Consider the following 22,584-nt stretch of genomic DNA (forward strand, 5'->3'; position numbering starts at 1 on the left):
ACTGACAGGACACCTAATTAAAAGGTGATCGCCTACATCCGATTCCTACGATCTTGCAAAGATGAGCAGGGACGCTTGCAGCATCTCTGGCTCTCCAACACAAAGACCCCTTAGCACAGGGGAGAGATACTGTAGCCAAGGCTAGAAACACTGTTTTGGGGGAAGTCTGGGGATGCAGCTAAAGATTATGGCACACAGTGCAAATGCAATGGTGGGAGGTAAATGACGGTCTCTTAAGAATGAGGTTTCCCAGGCACATTTCCTACCTTGCCAGATCCGAGTCCATACCTTAAGTTTCCTTCAACTCCGTTATTACATGGAAAGCACCACAGCTACGCAGGCCTGCCCCATCTCCTGGCATCCTGCACGGCGTGCAGCTACTCCTACCCAACATGCTGCGTTTTATGGAAAAATCTAAGCAACTCAATCAAGCTCAAGTAATTAAATCCAGGGACACACCCCAGATATGCATTTACGAGCTTCGCTTTCCACGCTGCCTCATCTTAGGGGGCTGTAATTAAGCGTGAACGTTCAGATTGAAACCAGGTACTTCAGCCAACAGCAAAAGCCACTCAGTGTAAACCCAGGATAGGCATTACAGGCTGCTGGGAAGGAAGAGATGATAACCTATTCATTTATCGTATGCCATGCACAGGGCAGGGTGTGAGTGCATGTTGAAAAGGCCCCTCTATACACACTAGGTTTTGCCATTCACGGACCCCCTTGCTGTGCACCAACTCTCCCAGTGCTGCCAACCTCGTCTGAAAGCCACACGCATCCACCCCTGCTCCAACCACAGCAGAGGCTTGGGGCAGGGAGGTGGAGGTGTGTTTCTACCTCACGCGGGCACCTTGGGAGTTTTACAGCACGTGCAATAATAGCTCCACTCCAAAGGTCAAAAACATCATTTGTATTCATGGCCACAGACCTTTCATTTCAGAAGATACCTACACAGTATTTTTCACCCCGTATCTGGCTATGAGGATGTACCTTTTGACTTAGCCCCAGAAGCCTAGTAGGTAGACGCTCCCAAAAAGCACACCTTTCTTATGGGAAGGAAACTTATTTCTCCTTCTGCGAGCTGTGGTCTGGATATACAAGATCTCCATTTCGGAACCAGAGCCCAGGACTGATCGTGGATGTCCAACGGGGACAGAGCTGGTGGTTTTGCAAGAGAGACTTCCCTTCTCCCAGGACAAGCAGCACAAATGCAAGTGCCGAAGGCAAGTTTCCTCAGGCGAGATGCAACCATCACCGGTAGGAGCAGAACGCATTTACCCCGCGCCAATGTGGGCGACTTGGCCCAAGGACAGCTGGCATCTTGTGACCAAAACAGACTGCAACCCTTCTGGAGAGCCCTGCTTTTCAACAATACATACGTTAGGACAGGGGTGGCACATACAGGGTCACGAGCCAGATTTGGCCCAGGAAAGTCAGGTGGGTCATACAGCCTGTGGGACAACCCGTCTCTGGATCAAACCCACAATGCAAAACTGTGGTGGGGTGGCAAGGGCACGCTGACAGCATCAATGCAGGGGCTCCAGCAGCAGAGGAGAGAAGCCCCATGGGTCAGATCCAGCCCACCAGGTCCATGGGTTAGGAAGTCAGAGCAACAGGCTACAACAAGCCTGATCACAAGAGCAGCGTGTTGCACCGAGCAGCTGCAACAAGGCTCTTAGGAATTGCTGCTTCAGGCTCCCTGGCACCAGGCAGCAGCCAGGCTCTTTGCCCTCGCTCTCACCACACCACCATCACCCTCCCCATCAGGCAGCGCTGTCTTGGGAGATGCTGCAGATTCCTCCATCCCCTCCAGCGAGGGAAGCGAACAAAGCTGCTTTGCTTCCCGCTAATCTGCCTCCCTTGTGTGCGTGCACCAGATGGTGCTGAGCTGCGGGTTGGAGGACGATAATAAGCCCTGGGAGGGGGGTAAAAAATGGTAATATTAGGTTATGAAACAGCTGACCTTCAGCTAGGTCAGCTCCGGTTTAACGAGGGGAGCAGTACAGGCGGCACGTACCCAGGCCTGCCGTGGGGTCTACCTTCACCGGGGCCCGCTGAACGAGGGGGAAGGCCAGACGGGCAATTCTGTTGACCATCGCTGCTCAGCTGTTGCAAAAATAAGCAATACAAGGCAGCCTTTGCTTATGTGAGCCCCAATAAATGTTTCCCACTAAGAAACCTACCCCGCTGGAAGGGATGTCCCGTGACTCTAGCATCATGCTGTCCCCCTGCCAGCCCCTTCACAGCAAAGCAAATGGCACGAACGCCCACCGTGCACCAAGGACCCTCCCCACGCTCCTCTAGGGCCAAATTCTCCATTCAAGAGTTGATCCTAAGCACCTGTGCTGCACCATTACGCGAATGCGGCTGAAGAGCAGCTCTGGGGCGGTGGTGGAAGACCAGGACATGGCACTAGCTGGGACCCACAGCATCATCACTGCCAGGACCTTCTGCAAGTCTCCCAGGGATGAATAAGTACCATCTCTTACCATGAGTTTCTGTGCATCTAGCACAAAGGGAGGTCCCAGCTGAGGCTGGAGCCCCTGGATGCCACTGTAACCACAATTCATTATTCGGTGTGCCCCGCTGAGGTGCTGGCGGGCTCACACCAGCATGGGGAATACTACAGAGACATTTATTACTCCCAGCCTTCCCATCCTAAACCTGGGATAGTGCTAAAATTTGAGGCAGAGTTTAACAATTGTGCCAAAGCAAGTTGCTGCCCCAGCCAGCTGCGAAAGCCAGGAGATGCTAGCCTTCTGCTCTTCCTGGCACAGCCCATTTCCAAGGTTTCTGTTGGATCTCGGTTTTCCCTCAATGGTATCTGATATCAGCAGCTGATCCCTTTGGAGGAAAGCCTATGCTTTTCCAGGAGAAGTTTAGCATACCTGGATAAGCCACTGACTTCTAATATACTTATTTACTGACCGTGCACTGGGCTCAAACAGCAGAAGGTTTTAGATCGCAATATATTTTCCCCTATTTTCCTCCTTCTATTGGGCCGTATGCAATTCAAAGCAAAATCCCTCTGGAGTCTACAGGATTGCACGGGGGTTACAGGCTCCCGCAGTCGAGCAGGACGTCATTTCAGAGACGGGCAGAGTCATCTCGGGATGCTGGGCTTTGCAAACAACATACCCGTGCTTCCCTCGAGAAGGATGCCAAGCACGTCTGCCGGGCGGACTCAAATCCCACAGCACAGTTGCTCTGTCTGGCCACAGGGTCTCGCCCCCCTTGCCACCTACTCTTCCCTGGCCTACACCCAAGGGGAAAAAATAAAGTAAAATAAAACAAGGGATGGCTTCAACACTTACTGAAGGCCATGAATGGAGAAATCCCATTCATATATCTATTAAACAGGACTCCAACCAGTCAGTGTCTGTAGGAATCAAGTCAGGTCCTGTGTAAATTAAAGCCAATGTGGTCAAACATGACCGGCGTTGATGACTTTCTAGGATATCTTGACGGGGGCAGAGCCAGCTCAGGCTCTACAGCAAGCATGCGGCACATCAAAACCAACACGCTCTCTCGGTCAACTTCCCTTCCACCCCCAAATTCTCCCGGTGGTGACCTGGGAAGATGGCAGGGCAAGGTGGCACCTTATAAACCAACACATTCAAAGGCATAAGCTTTTATAGGCAGTAGGCTGTACTATCAGGTGCAAACCGATGGATTCGCAGAAAACAGAGGGAGGAAGAATAAGGTCATTACTTAAAATATGACAGATAGGGAAAACCAAGAGAGGAAGGTAGGTTGAAGAGATCAAGCGAGGAGAAACCAAGCAGTTAACCCACAGAAACAGTGGGATAAAAATCCCTCCCCCTTTCTCTACCCCATGTATTTATATAACTTCATTCCTTTCTCTCTAGCAGCCCTAATCTCTGCAAGTCCATTCATGGCATCTGAAGAAATAAAGCCGTTGCCTATGAAAGCTTATGCATTTCTTGAATGAGTTAGCCCAAATCAGGCAGAAGGCACGCTAAGGCCTACCTCTCTCCACCCTGGGACAAACATTTCCCCACACAAGGCCATCCATTACCCCAGGAGTCAGCAGATGGGCAAAGGCACAGGGGATTATTTGCAAAGGCGCCGACCAGTCATTAGCATTTTCACCCGGAGGGCTGCACGCTCAGGGTGGAATTAGTTGCGATGCGGGAGTCGTGCGCTACAGGGCTCATTCAGAAGCCAGACCGATTTTGCAAGCAAGCATTTACCTGCAATTATGCAAGGTCAAAGTATGTCCTTCTTGCCCCTTTAATTAAACTGCACAAAGAACCAGGAATGGCTGAGCTAGGAAAGGGTGGTCAGGGGGAAAGGAGCCCTTGAGGAAACTAGAGCCATTCATTCAAGGCCCTGCCAGCCCGGGGAAGCTCAGCAAAGAGCCAGCACTACACCTACACGACCTGGAAACAGACCCGCGGTGGGGACCTGGGCATCACTTCACCGTCAGGTTGCTGAGGACAAGCCGCATCTAATATGTAGCCGGAGGCTCCAGATAAGCGCATACAGGGGCACAGCGAGCTCCAAAGACATAGGAAAAAAGCAGTCTGTGGCCTAAGATTTGAGAGTGATGAAGGCTGAAGACGGAGCCACGGAGGAAAGAGTAGTCTCCACCTGGTCAGTGAACCAGACCCCAGATTTGCTGGATGGCTCTCCACACCAATTCACCAGTAACCAACCTCAACCGTGACCTATAGAAACTCCCCTTGCTACCAGTTTAGCCATGCTCTGGCCCCGCCAGCATCCCTTTCACCAGGAGACGTGGGATGTGCTTGAAGAAGGACGGCACCAAGGAGACCCACTCCTCACACGCGGCAGCTCAAGTGGGCTTTTAAGTCCGCAAGAGGAGGAGCGCGCCAGCCGCTTCGTCTGCTGCAAAGAGGGGGCCCGTAACACCTAGCGCTAGCCGACAGCTGGGAAAGGCCAGAGAGAAAACAAGCCAGGCAACTTGGGGAAGGACAACGGGCCCCCCCTCGCCCAGTCTGGCAGAAATGGAAGGACGGCTTGATGTCTGGAGCAGGAAGAAATCAGGGGGTTTGCAGCATGACTTCCAAAAGCACGGCATTTTGCAAAGCATCTCTACCACTTGCACCACGTTGCAGACAGGAGAGGCCAGGGCTTCCTGCTCATCAAGGCTGGTGGAAGAGGTGATCTCTTTTATTAGACAAACCAGATAGTTGCGGACAAAATATTTTTTGTGATACCTGGATACCTGCTCACCAAGGCTGGATTTGTGAATGCCTGCAGGACAGCGAGCTCCTGAGATGGGAGTGATTACAGACATGCCAGACACATGCAGCAGCCTCAGAAAAGTTCCCAGTTCAACAAGGAGAGCTATTATAGCCCTCCTCAAGGCACCACCTTAATGAGACTCCTGTATGCCTAGACATCGTGTCTCAGGACTTTTTAGGCTGGGGAAACTATGCCAAGCACAAAGCTCAATTTAAGATCTTAATAGCAGCAGTCAGAGACACAGGAAGAGCCAATACTGAATGTTTAAATATTTATTAGCCATATACAAAAATAAAACAGCTTTCTGGAAGTAGCATAAGGCTGGAGAGGCTGAGTGACTCATTTGGTGCAAGGTTACAAAGGCGGCTCGGGGTCTGGACAAAAGAATGGCATTTACACTGGTATAGTAATAGCCACCGGTTCTGGACACCCATGCGCGAGACACCAGGATCTCAAGCGGACAGGCAGCAAAGTGGAACGAGGCACTTGCAACAGATACGCCAGCATAAAGCTGGGCTCTTGCCTGCCCAAACCCACAGGTGACATAATGGTGGTGATAAGGTCCAGAAAACTTCCTCCCCACCGCAGCACAGCACTGCACCCAAAACCACTGATGCAGTCTCTCATTACAGCCTCCAACGGGACTCAGGGTGAGGACACACGTGCGCTGGTCTGGAGGCACCAACCCGCACCGCTCCACTGAAGATGCTAAACTCTAGGAAGCCTTCAAATGAGACTGCCATCATCTCGAGCTTGACATTAAAAGTCTATCCTGCACTAGAAGACCGAGAGGGGCATCTTGTAGCTATGTCAACGGCATGCAAGCTGTGTCCTCCACTGGACAGATGGGGTTTTACTATGGGAAAGGCTGGGAAAAAAGTTGCAGCATGCCGTGCGGGAGGCGCGCAGGCTTCTCGGTGCCAATGGGTGCAGCTCGCTGCACCCCAGCACCTGGCCAAGGGGTGGCTCGTCACCTGGGAAGCAATGGGTTTGCAGCTGTCATTCCCCCCCACCCTCCGGCTCAGGGTGAAGGAGGGGGGGAGCAGTGGCGGCGAAGGGGACAGAGCTGCAGAAGGGTCTACCACACTCAGCTAGTGCCAGGAGAGAGCATGGCCGGGGCATCACCCTGCTCCCAGAACAAGGCAGAGGACAGACACGATCCTAAATGCAACCATGCATTTCCATCCCAAGACACACACAGGCTGCAGCCTCTGCCCTTCAGACAGCTTTTTAATAGCTTTACATAGTGTCTGCAAAGGAAGGGGAGGGGGCGTGTGGTGCCTGCATTGACACGAACCATGTGTTGGCCACCTGGCTCTGCTACCGAGCACCAGCTAGCATGCTGCGCGTGGGGCCTGAGCATTGTGCTGAGGATACACTTTTTTTTTTTGGTGCACCGCTGTATCAGCACGTTTCAGAGGCACGCAGAGAAAGAGTAAAGGGAAAGGGGCCAAAAATGGACAGGCCCTAGCTTTCTGTCCAAACCAGACGGCTCCAAGCTCAGCATACCCCCTCTCCGCCCCCCTGTATTTGCAGGGCAGGGTGCCCAGCTGGAGAGCGCGCATTCAGGAGGGGTGCGCGGACACCAGCGCAGGAGGCCTGGAGCAACAGTGCCGCACTTCCCGCTCCGCCTCCCTGCAAAGTCAACACACGTCGTGCCCATATGAACAGGCTTGAGCCGCTCCGAGCTCCTGCAGCGCGGCACAGGAAGGGACTGGGTGCAGGCACCGGCACTTCTTGCTCTCTTCTCCCCCCGGCTCCCTAGAAAGCGGTTTTCACCCTGCAGTCCCCGGGGGTCTGCAGACTGTGCCGAGGGGGTCTGCCGAAGGTGACTATGACCACACCAAAAGTACGTAAATGCCCAGCCGCACCTCCACTCAGTTTCCAAATGAAGAAAGGTTGAAAACCACCGCCTTCGATCAACAAACTCCTCTCTCCACCACGGCAGTGACCAACCTGGAACTGGGGCAAAAAGCATCTTTCAGAAAGCCCAGGTCCAAAAGATTGCGTGCCTCGAAGACCAGGCGAGGGGAGGTACGAGTGGGCGGGGGACGAGGGAGGCTGGCCTCCCCTGCTTTGATGTTGGCTCCTGCTGTTTTAATGGAGCTTGCACAGCCAAATAAATCGTTAATTAAATAACGCTGTAAACAATTACAATGGGGCTTTATCGTGGCAAGACCGGCCCCATTGAAGCCTTTTAATCTCTCCATCAGAAGAGAGGCAGCCACTCCGCCCTGCCTCCAGCTGCATTCCTCGGATACCACCACGCCGACGAGCCGTGCCATGAAGACGTGGGGGGCATCTTCCCCCCCCGCTCACAAGCAGTGAAGCTGAATCCCCCCAGCACGCTGGGATGCTGCTCCGTGCGGGAATAAGGCAAGGGCCCACAAGCAGAGGCCGAGTCCCAGATGCTTTACCTCTTCACAGGACTTGCTCGTGCTCATACCCATTGGTTTATACTAGGGAAAACCCCAGTACATGCTGGGCTGGGGCAACCAGAAGCCTGCCCCATTAGGCATGGGGAGAGGGGAGTCTTTGGTGGTCCTCAGAGACAGACCTGAACAGCTTCCTCGAGCTAACGAAACGCCGGGGATGGGAGAGGTCCGGAGGGAGACGGAGCGGCGTGTGTCCGACTGAGCACTGGTCACTCGGGGCACAAACCGGCCCCGCCAGGGCAGCGGTTCTCGACGAGGGTGCAGCAAGATCCTTTCCAGGGGGCCGTGCACTGTTAGCATTGGTGGGCAGATATGTTTCCCAAGGTAAACCCAGGGATTTCAAACAGGAGTCCAGAGGATTAAAACTTTCTGCCCATTGCAGGTGGAGTACTTTGCAAGCAAAGAATTGCTCTGTTGTGGGTTTTTTTCTGAAGGCAAAAAAAAAAGAGTGAAAACTAAGAGCTGGCATTTTCTGAAGGAAGCTTTGGGTCTAAAGAGGTGAGAACCGCCCCTCCAGGAGAAAGCAGATCACCTGACAGGAGATGGCCGAGGCAAGGGAAAGCGGTATCTGCTCGCATTTGAGACTACGGGGGCCAGGCTTCGCGTGTCGACACATGCAGATGCATGCAAGCACCGGCCCCCAGGCTTTGTGGGAACACCAGTGGGATCAGCCTGGGAGAAAGAGCAGGCGGCTCATCCCTGCGAAGGAGGGAGGAGTTAGTGCAGATGGATCGACAAGGCTGCATTTCAAACCAGTATCAAAGGCACTGCTTGTTCAGTCCCTTCATGCCGCTGCACTGTGTGCACATCTTCCACTAAACCCCAGGCTCCTAGGAACAGAAGCAACCCATGAAAACTATCAACTTCCATTAAAGGGGAGGAAAAACATTTTTTTAATTAAAATTAAATTAAAATACAATAACAAAACCCCACCACATACATTTCTAGCCTTTGTGATAGCAGAGAAGAAGCTTGAAAACTTGATCCAACTATCACTCTCACACGTGCATGCATAGAGACCTCTATTTATAAAATCCTAATTTAAAACTAGTCTCTAGGTTTCGAGCGTCTGCAGTCCCAGCCCTCCACCATTTGGGGGAGAGGAGGGGTGTATACAAGACGTTGTCTGAGCAAGAAAAGCATCATAACCGGCAGTTTTGTTGAATGCATCCAGCCTGGCAAGAGATCTACCCAAAAGTGCCTGAAAACGTTCAGGAACTGGCCCTGACATGCACCGTACCTAGTCTTGATATCCTGCAAAAGTCATGCCACTACTTAACTCTTCAGTTTAGATACAAGCCCAGGTACAACCAAGCGCTGGAAACCATGAAACTTTCCTTGAACACACCCAGCCCCACAAAGCAGCATTCGGGGAAGAATCCGAGTCGTTTTAAAAAAAACCCAAAAGAACGAGAAAACAAAGATTTTACAACGTGACAGCCATTCAGCCGTCTCTGGCAAATTAAATCCTAGCCATGCAATTCAAGTCGCTCAATCCTTTTGAGCCACTCTGATCCCATATTTAATGGGAACAATTTTCGCTGTCTTCACCTCTGCGCCGTATGTAATAAGCTCATTTCAAGCCTCTCGCTCGTCCCGCTGACCATCGTCAGCAAACATCACACGGCAGAAGCAAATGTTCTGCTGGTGCGACACACGGGATACATTTTCACACGCGGCGGCAGCTCGTTGAGCAACGACTCTGTGTGACCCACACATGGACATCTAGGAAAAGGCAGAAAGGTACCGGTGGTGGGGAGTTATTACCTTCCAACCACACCGGCTCCCTCTCATGCTCAGCAGCCACCACAGTCTCGATCTGATAATTCATTGATAATTTTCCCCATGTCACCAGACTAGAAGGCGAACAGTGTTTCTGTTTGTACAGCTGCTTCCTATGGAAAAAGAAGGGGGAGAAAAAACACCTATTTCTCTGCCAGCTTAATGGTCCTATGGGGCACCATCCTGAGCGCATTCGCAGGTTTCTGCTCGCCAGGTGGTAATCTCATCCAGACTGACACCCCAAGTCCAGTCATGCTGGGGAAAGCCCCCTCTCTCCTCCCCTTGCCTCCCGAGTTTGGGCACAGGCCAAGATGCACCACTTCAAAGCGATCGCGGCGCTGGAGGAGACGAGCCATCCCCTGCGCTGCCCCTCTCGGCATGGTGCAGCGTCACTTCACTTTCTCTGCAAGGGAAGCACCGGAGACGCGTCAAGGATGGATGGGTGCCCCTGAGCAGAGCAAACTATATAAAATGCAAAACTAGGCCATTTCTGGCAAAAGGTGCTGTGGTTTCAGGAGAGGTTTGCAAGGATCTCGATGAACTGAAAGGAGTGATGCGCAGAGCTCGGGGCCGAGCGGGGGGTTGCAAGAAGCAGGCTGCTATGCAGCACCAACAAGGAGCCCGGTCCAAAGGAAAGCAGCTCGCGCGTTATCGCTCTTTGGAGACAGCTGCTGACAAGAGACGATCCTTTCAAGAAAGCGAGTTAATCGCTCCCCACCCGGGAGGCACAGAATGCATCAGCCCATCGCTGAAGGAAAGTTGCTGTCAGGGGAGAATTAACCTAAAGATCAATCAGCATCTCCTCCCCCACCACCACCCTGGTCTCGCGTGCACACTTTACATTCATTGCTTAAGCAGCGTTGCATGCTGGAGACTACAGGCAGCAGACAGCCAGAACCAAGACCTCGAAGACTCCCGACTCCGCAGGACCGCATCTGCATCTCTTATCTGAAGACAGGCCTCCAGGATTATCAGGCGGGCTTAATCCTGCTCCAAGCAAAGACAGCTGTAAAACTCCCCATGGACTGCAATGGAAGCGAGAGCCTACGAAACACGGCTTGCAGCCACAAACACACAAATTCTAGGTTTGGTCTTAAATACATCCCTAATTGCAGATGGACAAACTCAGCAGTAGAGCAGAAGCCTTTCTACTCCTCTGTCTGCCTTTCCCTGGCTGAGCTGATGAAAACCAATAAATTCAGAAAGCCTTGAAGCCCAGTGAAAACATTGTTCCTTGGTGAGCTTATAAAAACCTGGCCGGAGGTGCACGTTTCTACCAAGATGAAATACAGGAGGAGTATAAATAGAGGACGGCGGGCAGGCCACTGCTTCCCCCAGGATGCCCTCCGCCCTGCGTTTCTTGACCAGGCATCCTAGCACTTCTTACCGGGGGCTGGAGTGAGGATTCATTGGGAAGCAGGGCTGGACGGGACGTTGCGAGGTCACATCTAGTCCAGTCTCTGCTCAAGGCAGGGCCAGCACCAACTGTCTTACTTCTTACTAATTTACTTCTGAAAGTTTCCAAGGATGGAGGATCCACATCTTCTCTAGGTGCCTGTCCCAATGCTTGGCCACCATCAGTCAGAAATCTCCACCTAATCTTCAACCTAAACTTCCCCCGCTGCCTCTCGAGGCCATTGCTCCTAACCCTGCCTTCTACAGCCACATAGAAAAACCCATCTCCATCCTGGACCCTGTTCTTAAATGGTGCCAATGACAGCAGATATTCGGGCAATGAATCCAGTTTGAGCCTTGCTTCACCCATGAGCAAAACGGAGATACGTTCTCTGGCTGGGAGACGCCGGGGTGATAGCACTGTTACCACCACGTGGCGCAGGTTTGTGCCTGCTGCTCCAGTTAGGGAGAAAGCAAAACCTCATCCCAGCTGGAACAGCAGGTCCCCTCGGGGAGCAGGAAGAGCATCCTCGCTCAAGGCGCATTTGCATCTTAGATAAATTAATGGATTGCAAACGCTTTGAAAATGAAGAGCTCTATAAATGCTAAGGATCATTATTTATTATTGTCCTGGTGCGTGAGGGCGAAAATGGCACCATTTACCAAAGCAAATTAAGACCAAGAGGAGGTCTACTGACAAGCTGCGTTTTTGCCCCTCCAAAGAGAGCCCCCTCCCCCTGGGATGCTCATGCCAGGATGGCCAGCTGGGCTGAGCTCCCAGTGCCCGAGAACTCGTGGGCTTCATAGCCCAGCTGGGAAGTACTGGTTCCTCAACACAACCAAGCCCACGGCAATGGGGTAAGTACGCCTCGGGGGAGGTTGGCATCTCTCCCCATCCATCCACTCCATCCTTTCGAGGTACGTCCTCCCTTTCACAAGGGCTGGCCCCGTCTTAGCATCAGCGCTGACGCTGGACTTCGGATGGGAGCAGGGGCAGGGCGAGAATAGCAGACTTTCATGGGCGGGAGAGAACGAGAAGAACTTCTCCAGATGCCAAGCAAGAGCTGCTTGTTTTCAAGTCACAGTGACATGCGAGCACTGGTGACAGGACGAGAGGCCTCTCAGACACTAATTCATTGTGCAAAGCTCAGACCTCAGCAGCCTCCTCTTAAAGGCACAATCGCAGCCTGAAATGACCATGTTTAGGACAACTGTTCTCGAAAAACGCGTTTACGGCTTTCAGGGTTTTCTTGTTTCACCACCCTGAAGTCAGAAGCCAACCTGAAAGCACTGGTGGGTTATTTCCACACATACTCAACCTTTTGGCCCAACTCCCGACTTGTGGCTGGCAGTATCGATAGTTCAGGTTTTGAGTGCTGCTGAGGTCAGGCACGGACACCATAGGAGAGTACATTCAAACACCCTGAAGATCGTCACACGAGAGGGTTACTCTTGGGCTTTCAAGGCAACCCTGCAGGAAAGTTTTAGCCACCGTCCCTTCTTTCAGCCCTGCACGCTTTGGACGCATCTAGCGTTTACTAGGGCACCTGAAGAGTGAGGGATGCAACTTCATGTTTAAACCATGTTTCCTTAAGAGCATACGGGGTAAATTCTTCTCTTTAAAGCAGATATATGATGGGAAATCCTATACCTTGAAGTTTGAGCTCTCTGCAGGAAAAATAAAAAGCACCCCTTTAGTTCAGAATTGCTGCGGCTCGTACAAAGACACACTGCACACATCTAGCGTTCACTTCTGTTGCTCTTTTCAGCCTGGCAGTCATTTAACATGACTGCCCTTTTGTCTATCAGATGCGCAACTCCCACCACCTTCAGATTTGGCCCACAAAATCGCAGGACACCTACCTGGCCTTTCACTCGGTGCATTATATGCAGCTGTCAAAGAAAGCCTGGAGGTAGCAGACTACTGCTTAGTGGTGAAAGGGGACTTCAAAGAGCTGTTGTAATACCAGTCTTTACCTCTTCCCACATAAATGCAAACGGAGCTTTGTTCATGGCAATCAAGAAGTTATAAAAAAAAAAGGGGGTCCTGAATAGCAAGCAATTATCGCCAAACACCAGTTACCTATACAGCCCCTACAGCAAACCTCTGCTCAGCTTTTGCAGGAGCTCTAAAATAAAAAGTAAGTCTACAATCATCCTCACGTACAGTGTCAACCAGACCAACACAAAGGAAGCAGCATTGCGGGAGAGGAAGAAAGGTGGTTTCAGGCCCCTCTGAATTGCAGAATTTGAAGCTCTGAACAATGGCAATTGCAGCAGTGCCCTTAGGTCAGAGATTAAGGTGCATCCCCAATATAAGCCCAGCTTCTCAGCTCCATCCACAGTCCGCTCCAAATCCTTCAGCATGTCCGGATGGGATGCAGGAGCACATTCATGAAGCAGTGGTGTGAAAAAAATTAAAAATTTATGGGCATCAGTCTCACAGCGCCTACAAGCTCCTGCAAAACACCCTGTCATACAGGTTCCTGTCACACTGAGCCAGGGAGGGAGATGAGAGTGATCAGCTTTGACACTCAGCAGTGATGTGTCACAAAGGATTAAAACATTACATCACGAAGCCACAGCACGCGCAGCCCTCCTGCTGTTGCACTACCAAGTTATAGCTAACGCCATAGAAACCCACCAAAGAGTCATGAAATCTCTCCAAGCAGCTTTGTGCACTGGGCCAAGAGCACCTGTTAGTGCAGGATTTTGGAGAAGGGTCCACTACACGCCCAGGCCACTCCAAACAACCAAGCACGACAAGGTGGTTACAGGAGGGAAGCGGATCAGCTGGTGTCAATTGTTCCCCTTAATGATAAGCAACCCATTTCAAGGTTAAGTAATGAATCCTTCCTTGCTTGCCCTTGGGGACTTTGGGCAGAGCACTGAAGATTGACCCCCCACTAAAAACATCCTTCCCTGGAGGCAGGCTCAGAGCTCGAGTGGGTGCAGCACTACGAACGGAGAAGTGGAGATGAGGGATTTCGCAACAGAAAGCCCGTGGGTTAGCCGTTCTGGCCACAAGACGGGAGTCCAGGGATAGGCACCTTTCAGTAGCTTTTTCCAGAAATAACAATGTTCTGCACATCCGCAGCACTTCTGGACAAACCTCACATTTACAGACCCCCCTGCAGCTGTGGGAGGGAGGCCTGGTTGGCAAAAGGAAAGAGTTTGAAAGCTCTGCATCCAACAACTTCTTTTCATCTCAAACCGCAGTCTGCACTTTTGTCACACAGCAGACAAAGAGTCTTCCCATGTCCTTGTGGCTACCCACAAAGGTATCTGTGGTTTCAACCCTTCCTGTCCCAAACAGTGGATTGCTGTTCAAAAGCTACCAAATGCCACGCCAGCACTGGATGAAGCAGCGGCTGCATTTAACTGTAGTTTGTAAGAAGCTTTGGGATGCCTACCATATGAAACGCAAGATTATTTGCTGGTGTGTAATAACTAGGTCAGTTTGTAATCTTGTGCACAGGCTAAACTGCATTTGATCTCAAAGGCAGTCACGTCCTCCGCATGGGCTGTGATGGTCCCTTCCTCCGGTGCTTAGGGCCCTCCTAAAAAAAAAGTCTGGTGGTCAGCAGTGTATATGCGGTCTCTCATAAACCCAACTGAGCCATACAAAGCAAAGCCATCTTACTAGAAGACAGCTGCAGCTGCCTCCTGCTCCTGTAAAGCCAAGCCAGATCTCCGTGGACCACTGAAATATTCCTAACCTTACCTTCATGCATCAAACCATTTTGCCGCATCGGCCACTGCTAGCCACTCCATGCAAGGCAGTGCTAGGCCAGCTTGGTATTTTAAGGACACAAAACTCCTTAGATCCCATCCAAAGTCACCAACCCTCTGAGGCAGGTTAATATGGGGCTGCAAGCGTAAGGCCAGAGCTCAATCCTCAGTTTCTTGGGTGTTGCATTTAGCGACCCCTCCAAACCCCTGGTTTTATTAATGGACATAAGAGCAGCCCCTGCTACAAGGGCCTTTCAAACTGAGCCGGCAACACAGGTAAAGCAGTGACAACTCTCATCTAGAGAAAACCAAAGCAGGAGTGTGGAATAAAGCATCCAGAAGTGCATCCCAATGAAACCCAGGAGACTTGAGCACCTTTCCCCAGGGTCACACAAACTGGAAGAGAGCTAGGTCTGAGGAGCCCCAGCCAAGACCTTCCCAGCTATTAAACCTGAAGGAAGCGTGGCCACAGCGCACATCCGTCAGTATTGCTCGACACCCTGAAGCCCCGCAGGCCATGCTCCTTTTGGGAGATGCCTGGAAACAGGCGGGATGGAAAAGGGAGTCCCAAGCCCAGCCCCATGTGTTGCACACCTTAAATGCTATTAGTCACCCCCATTCAGCAGCAATCTGTACTTTCGACACCAACACGCTCATGACAAAATGCATTAACCACGTTCTAATTACATGCTCTAAAATTAGACTAAATCCTACCGGCTGACAGATGAAAGATAGCGCATTAATAAGACCACTGTAATTTACTTAGCATCTGGGGTACATTTGACTTTTGAGCTCTTAACACAGTAAATTAGAAAGAGGAAAGAAATGGCTGAATTATAGTCAACCGCGGAAGTCTCTTTGCAACAGGAAAACCACTGAAACAGGTGTGACAGGAGGACGGCTGGTTCAGGGACCCCGGTGCCTGCACACCAAGAGCCAAAAACCAAGGTTGCACAGCCGTCTGCACTAAGAGGCAATGCAAGAGTGGGGCAGGCAGGAGGCTAGCGCTCCCTTCATTAATGCACACACAAGCCATAGCAGCACCTGTCAGCTGGGACATCAGCCATGGCTGAAAATGGATTTTGGACACCTCGTGAGCAGCCTTCCTATTGCATTAGCAAACAGAAAGCCAAACGCCACCTTCATTACTTGTGCATCAAGGCCACCTCAGCTATACCATGAGTGGCTGAAATCTTTAGATGCATGCAGGGAAATGATACAGAGGGGCAGGGAAGAAATCTCAAGCAATTAATTAAATAGACAAGATTAGGGAACATCAATCCACAGTCACTCAGACAGGGTCAGAGAGATGCTTGAACTTGTGCCTAGGTCATATCACATTCCCGGTGCCCAAAGTAAGACCAGGACCAGCAGTTTGGTAGAGACCCAAAAGTCATTTCTGATCTCCCAAATCAAGCAGCCAAGTGAGGCAACTCCCCTTCCCTCAGTGAATCAACCCTGTACCCCAAATGGTCCCTTAAATAAGACTCCTACCAGAGCTCCCTCAGTTTGTTTCCCACTCCTCCACACATGGGAGCAACCACATGGGAAACCCCACTCCACCATCTGTCTCTCTCCAAGCAAGCACATGCATGCCCAGTGCAAACCTTAAATCAGTCATTCGCAAAACACCCTGGGGTGCCAGCAAATCCCTTTAAGGGCACGGCAGGGTGCTGCACAATATTAGCACTGTTAGATGTGCAAACACCTACACATGATTCAGAAGATAGACTCAGAGACTTCAAATCGGAATCCACAGTGCCAAAAATACTCCAACCTGCAAAGACCGCAGCAACAGAATTGCTCAACAATACCTTCATAAACAGGGTGAAAGCTCGGAGCTGGCATTTTCCAAGGGAAGCCTTGAACTTAAGAGGGAGGCCTCGGGTCCAACCCTCCCCAAAACCCATCTCTGACCCAGCGTGGGTCACGCCAGCTTGCAGCCAGGAAAGGCTGCCTACCCCTGTGCTAGGGAACCAGCCTTACAACACAGTTCTGGATGAGCAGGGAAAGCGTGTCTGGCAGTCCAGTGAACAAGGTGTTGCAGTAACTGAGACAGGAGGGAAAAACTCCTGGACAAGTTTTCGCTGTCAGGACGTGGTTAGGAGACCATATTTTTGAGATGAAACGCAGGAGCAGCACAGATGCTAGGGACATAGGAGCACGGCTGGAGGCAGGGTGTACAGCAATGCCAGGTCCAGCACCAAAACAAGCAGGTCCAGGAAGATGAGCAGCTGTTAGCCTGGGATACAGATCACGTCAATGCAGCCAGCTTCTCAAAAGGACTAGTTAGCCCAGGCTGTGAGCCCCACAATATTGCTGCTACGTTGCTTCCCCTACCCCAACTAGGTAAGAGCTGCACCTTACAGGCCAACTAAAGTAGATATAGATAGACAGCACCAGCATTTGCACACCAAAGCTTGTCCAACAGAGATATGGATATCTACTTTAGTTACTCTGCAAGGTGCAAATCTACCCTGCTTTCTACTGTACGACAGGTGCACTCTTATAGGGCCATTGCTCCACACAGGCTGAACAGGCCGAGTCTACAGCACCGATCCCCAACGGGAAACCCTGCGCGCAGGCAGGTCTTGCACAGGCCTCGGGAGACTCTGCACACCTGCATTAAAACAAGACACCTCCCCAAAGCTAGCGTGAAACGGACAGTTTCCTCCAGGGTGATTAACACGAGGTACGGCAGAGCCAGGAGGGGCCAGCCGCATAGTGCAGCCTCCAGAAAAGCCCATTAATCTTCACAATCACACCAATTCTTTCCCCAAAAGATCCATTTTTGCACACAAGAAGAAACAAAGGAAAGCCTGCCCACTTTTCTCAGAAACATGGTATTGCTCTGAATCTCAAATAAAGAACAGCCATCCACTTTTATTCTGAGCCCCTATAAGCTGCCTCAGAGAAAGTTGAAGAACTGGTTTCCAAGCTAGAAGGATTCAGGGTCTTTTTGGCAGCATCTCCTGCTTATACTGCATAAGCACCTAGTGTGAAAGCAAAGTCATGTGGAAAGAGGGGAAACGCACACACTTCACGTATCCTGGTTACCAGCCTCCTGCAGAAGCATAATTATCTTTTTAAGGGCAATTTTATAATTGCATAATTAAGCATGTCAAGGAGTTGGGTGAAAACTTGCCAAGTGCTTCCACAGATTTTAAACAACTGGTGTGGGGCAAGTCCTCGACAGCCTGTCTTGAGAAACCTCGCGCCCCAAGGGCACATTCTCCAGTCTTCAACTAAACGCTTTACGTCAGCCCAGCAAGAGAACCGGTGCAGCCTCACCGTCCTGGGGGCAGGGAGGAGGCATCTCGGGTCATCTTCACTGCTCCAAAAAATACTTCCCCCCGCCCGCTTCCACCACCAAGGTAGCCAAAAGGAGGGACTGCAGATGTTACCTGCATGGGATACTCCAGAAAGGAGGGACTGGCTTGGCCTCAGCCAGCTACCTCCAAAACAAGAGCTTCCTACGCCTTGCTCCCCACCAGGATTTCATACGGAGACGACCGTCTTCCTCCACCCCGCACATCCCGAAGGTAGAGCCTCAACGTGCAAACCCAGAAGCTGGCAGCTTGCAAGGAAAGACCTAGCAGAAGGTCTTGTGAGGAGGATGCTCCCAACAGCTGTGCATTATACATGCAACAGCACAGGGCACATCACAGCAGGGAGCACGATTTAAACACAGACCTCCAAGTGCAGCAGGCTCCCCTGAGGATAGGCCTCTCAAAGACAAAGTCCTTACCTGGAGGAGCGGAAAGGTCTCGCTCGAGCTGCCCCCTCCCCCATACAGCACCATGCTGCAAACCCCGGTAAGAGCAGAGCATGACAACAAACTGCCTGTGCTCAAGTCTCTGCCAAGAAGTTCCTTAGGTACAGCTACTTCCATCAGTTTTTTTAAATGTATTTCATATTCCACATCAAAATGACCCAAATCACCTCCAAATCATATCGACTGAGCAGAAACTCAATCGTTGCAAATACCATGTACGGCGCCACGACCAGCCAGCACCCCCCACCCCAGACCCGTCACCCTGGGACTTCAGATACTCCCAAACCCATTAGCAGGCATCGTCCTTGCAGGCCCAAGCCCACAGGTGTCAAGATTCAGATGCCCCCAGATGCTACAGGCAAACGTCCTCCATCGTCTGGGACTTCAAATACACTCCACACTTGATCTGAAGCCGTAAGTACAACTACAGGCAGTCCTCAGACTTAGGACACAACTCTGCCCTGAAAACCCGAAACATTGCAACTCGGAACGGATTTCCCCATAAGAAACCACATTATCACTGGGGGATTGGTTGCTGAACCAAGGCCTGGTACCTTATCTGCACCCCAAATTTTGTACTTAATTCATTATAGACGAGTCATCTAGCTACATGAATGTGTTTGTATGGTAAATAGCAATCCTACTGATTTGGAAGGACTTCTTTGAGGTGACTTTGCTGGACTTTTTGAAGGGCTCCTGGCTGCGGCCTCCTCAGGGGTCTTGGCTGCAGGTTTTTGTCTGCTTTCCTAACGAAAGTGTCTGAGGAAGTCTGGGCAGGTGTTCTCCAGGGAGACCGGGGACACAGTGAACTTGTTCACCAGCGTGGCATTGGATCGAGCGTCGTCAAGTCGAAGGGGACATCGGGAAGTTGAAGCAGGGCGTCACCGTACAGATGTTGTAAGCGCAAACGTTGCAGCTCGAACCACTAAGCTGAGGACTGCCTGTGCCTCCGTCAGGGAGGAACCACACGCACCCAACGCCACGCCAGACGCCATTAGACCAGCTGAAGAGCGCTCTTCCAGCACAGTTTCGTCTTCCCAGCGAGCTGCGAAGGCAGCAGCAGGACTCTGGCACTAGCAGAGTCCCCAGGGGGAAGGGGTTCAGATACGCTGGCAAACAAGTCTGCACCACGACAAGGTCTTTGTCTCTCTGCCAGTCGCTGGGACTCAAGGTACAAAGCCGTGCAACCCTTGTGTCGATGCCCACACGCCCTCTCGCCGGCCCAGACTAAACTGGAAGGACGGTCAGCATGGGAGTCTCCACGTGCACTTGCTCTGGACAGGAGCTGCACAGCACGTGCCTACCTTGCAGCCCCCCCGGCCCGGTCTTGAACGCTCGGCCCCAGCGCCTGCACCGAAAGCTGCCTCTCGCCCGGCAGAGACCGCGTGTATTTAAGCAACAAGCAAAACAACTTGACAGGAGAGATGTCAGAAAATGGCTTCACCTTGATGCTTCAGTGAACACCCAGCCCTGTCTCCAAGCAGCGCACGGCAAGATCACGGCTATCTGGAACAAATCAGGCACTTCGCAGACACACCCAAGTCTCGCCGACATGGCCGGGTTACAAAGACAACACGAAGTAAAACCCAAGAGTCACTAACATAATAAAGAAACCAGGAGCTGTTTGGCGGCAGCAGCCACACTGGGAATTTCAGGGGGCCTAGTTAATATTCAGCACTCTTATTCCTAAGAGCCCAGCCTCTGTTTTAACATTTCACAGCACATCTGTGCATTACAAACAGTGTTCGTAAGGCTTCAAGCCCAAGGGAGGGACTGTTTATCAGAGGATATTATGCAGAGGGTTTAGCACGCGAGCGCCGAGCCGAGCTGAAAAGCACGCTCCCAGTACTGCCCTGGAGAGACAGCCCCAGAGCTGGGTTTTAAATACAGTCTGGTGTGTGTCCAAGTACCTCAAAGAGAGCTTGCCCTCACAACGCCACGGAGAGGCTGGGAAGTATTTTTATCCCTACCCTACTTGCAGAGAGCAGACACAGGGAGAGAACAGGTTACCCGCCCAAGGCTAAGCTGGAAGGCAGTAGCAAAGGTAAGGCAAGTCCAGGTGCGCAAGATGACTTTCCACCGCTCATCTCCTCCCCCTCTCTTAATGAGTGCAATTATCCAGGCCTCCCCCCTTTTCTGCCAAGCATCTAAATGTCAAATAATCCTCAGGTGCAGCTTGAGAAGGAAAGTTAGCCAGCAGGGGCTCTCCAACACAGGATGCTAGCGCTGAGGAATTACCAGGACCATCGATTAGACATCTCTCGTCCCTACCAAAACATAAGCACAGATATGAGCAATCTCAGCGCCAGGCAGAGCCGTTACCACTTGCAGCTAGCATCCCCGAGGAGGAGAGGGACCAGGGCAGCAAGCAGGGCCTCTCTCTCAGACACGCAGAGCCCTGGACAAGCAGGCAGAGATTTCGCAGCACGCGGCAAAAGCAAGTGCGCTGCAGCCAGGACTTTAACCCTGGGGCGAGGGTCTGATTCGGAGCCCAGGGGAGGGAGTTCATCAGGCACCAAGGTTTGCACGCTCCTCAATGGCTGTGCGTTTATTTGCAGATTAGATGCCAGGGTCATGAGATCAGAAGCAACAGCCACACCAGAAAATGAGGGTTGAAGGGAGCTCAGGAGGTCACATCTAGTCCAGCCCTCTGCTCAAAGCAGGACCAGCCCTGACTCCATCATCCCAGCCAAGGCTTTGTCTACCTGCATCTTCAAAACCCCCAAGGATGGAGACTGCATCCCCGCTCTGGGGAGCCTGTCCCAGTGCTTCACCACCCTCCTGGCAAGAAAGTTTTTCCTCATACCCAACCTCAATGTCCCTTGCTGCAGCCTGCGCCCACTGCTCCTTGTCCTGTCGAGTCACCTCTGCCAAGGTGTCCAAGTCCCCTCTCCCCCAGCCAGGAGAGGGGAGCAGCTTTGTGCAAGTCCCATGGGATCCGTTTTTAACCCCCACCACGAGGCCTGCCTATAGCTTAGGAACCCCTCTCCAGCGCTCGGTCTGATCCGCGCGAGGAGGGTTTGCAGCCACCTGAATTATACAGAGGGCCACACAACCCCAATTCCCCTCCGCACATCAGATCCGAAGTCTTTCCTCTGGCCAAAAATTCCCGTGCAACCAATGGCAAAAATCCTTGCAGTGTAAGGACGTGGAAATTAGGCCCCAGTGCAAATGTTTGAACAGAGACGGCCACAAGCAACACCTGCCAGAAGTGGCAGAGATGAGAGCATCGCTTTTGTTAGCAGCAGATCTCAGGCAGCGTTTTGCATCCAAACCCGCAACGGGAAGAGATGGACGTGGATTCGGATGCTATTTGGACATGAGAAACAGGCTCACCCCCCCACACCCTGCATGCTTGCTGCCGAGCTCTGCTCATTTGCTCAAGCACTACACGCAGCCAAAGCCCCCGGATCCCGCACCGCCAGCGTGCAGGCATAGGAAGCGAGCTGCAATACTGAGTTTCTGCCATTATTCCTATTGTCTTCAAGGCAAGGAAACCAAGTCCCCACCCGCACAGGCGGGGAAGGTCCCTCTGCCCACCTCAGCCCCGCGCCGTGCAACTCTCGCCAAGCCCCCGAGCCTGAGAGTAGCCGCCGGCAACTTCAGGGGGGGCTTCTGCATGAAAAGCCAAGCTCTCCAGACACCCCTGCAACTTTTCACTCCGGGCCCTTGCTCTGCAGCCCAAAGTAGTGAGTCACGTCCTGTCCAAACATGGACTCTGCATCCCTGAGCCCGGGCGGGACGCGGGCATGCAGCGGGGGGAGGGCAGGGGAGCGGTGCCCGGAGCAGGGGGCATGCACGCAGGGCAGGGGAGGGTGCATGCATGCATGCAGGCAGGGTGCGGGCTTGCATACATGCATGCACGCAGGCGAGGGAGGGAGGGAGGGCGGGGATGGTGCCCGGAGCAGGGGCGCTCCCCCTCGCCGGGCAAAATGTCTGCCTGGAAGGCGGCGGGTGCCCCTGCCCTCACCCAGCATGGAGAAGATGAAGTCCTTGGCCGTGTGGATCTCCAGGGCGCGCTGGTCGTCGTACTCGCGCTGGTCGTGCTTGCTGAATTCCTGGATGAGTTTGTTCAGCTCCTCCATCCTGGCGCCCGACCTGAAATCCAGCTCCGGGAAGGGCGGCTTGCTGCCCGGGCCCGCGGCCCCCGCCTTGCCGGCGATGGGAGCCGCCATCTTCATGCGAAAAAAAAGGGAAACCTGAAGGGAAGCAGCGCCCCCGGCCCCCGCCCGA

At 52.3% G+C, this 22,584-nt stretch overlaps 1 protein-coding gene across 1 annotated transcript in view; it reads right to left on the bottom strand.

Moving 5' to 3' along the window:
- The window catches only part of MB21D2 (Mab-21 domain containing 2), a 59,793-nt gene extending 37,215 nt beyond the window's left edge, over nucleotides 1-22,578 (bottom strand). The window contains exon 1 of the mRNA XM_019532925.1: nucleotides 22,322-22,578. Coding sequence (XP_019388470.1) covers nucleotides 22,322-22,532 — 211 coding nt within the window. The 5' untranslated portion in view covers nucleotides 22,533-22,578. The remainder of the gene's footprint in view (nucleotides 1-22,321) is intronic.
- Between the last annotated feature and the right edge of the window lie 6 nt (nucleotides 22,579-22,584).

The sequence above is a fragment of the Crocodylus porosus genome, unplaced genomic scaffold (assembly GCF_001723895.1).
Source record: "Crocodylus porosus isolate Cpor-Errol unplaced genomic scaffold, CroPor_comp1, whole genome shotgun sequence".
NCBI classification, from domain to species: Eukaryota; Metazoa; Chordata; order Crocodylia; family Crocodylidae; genus Crocodylus; species Crocodylus porosus.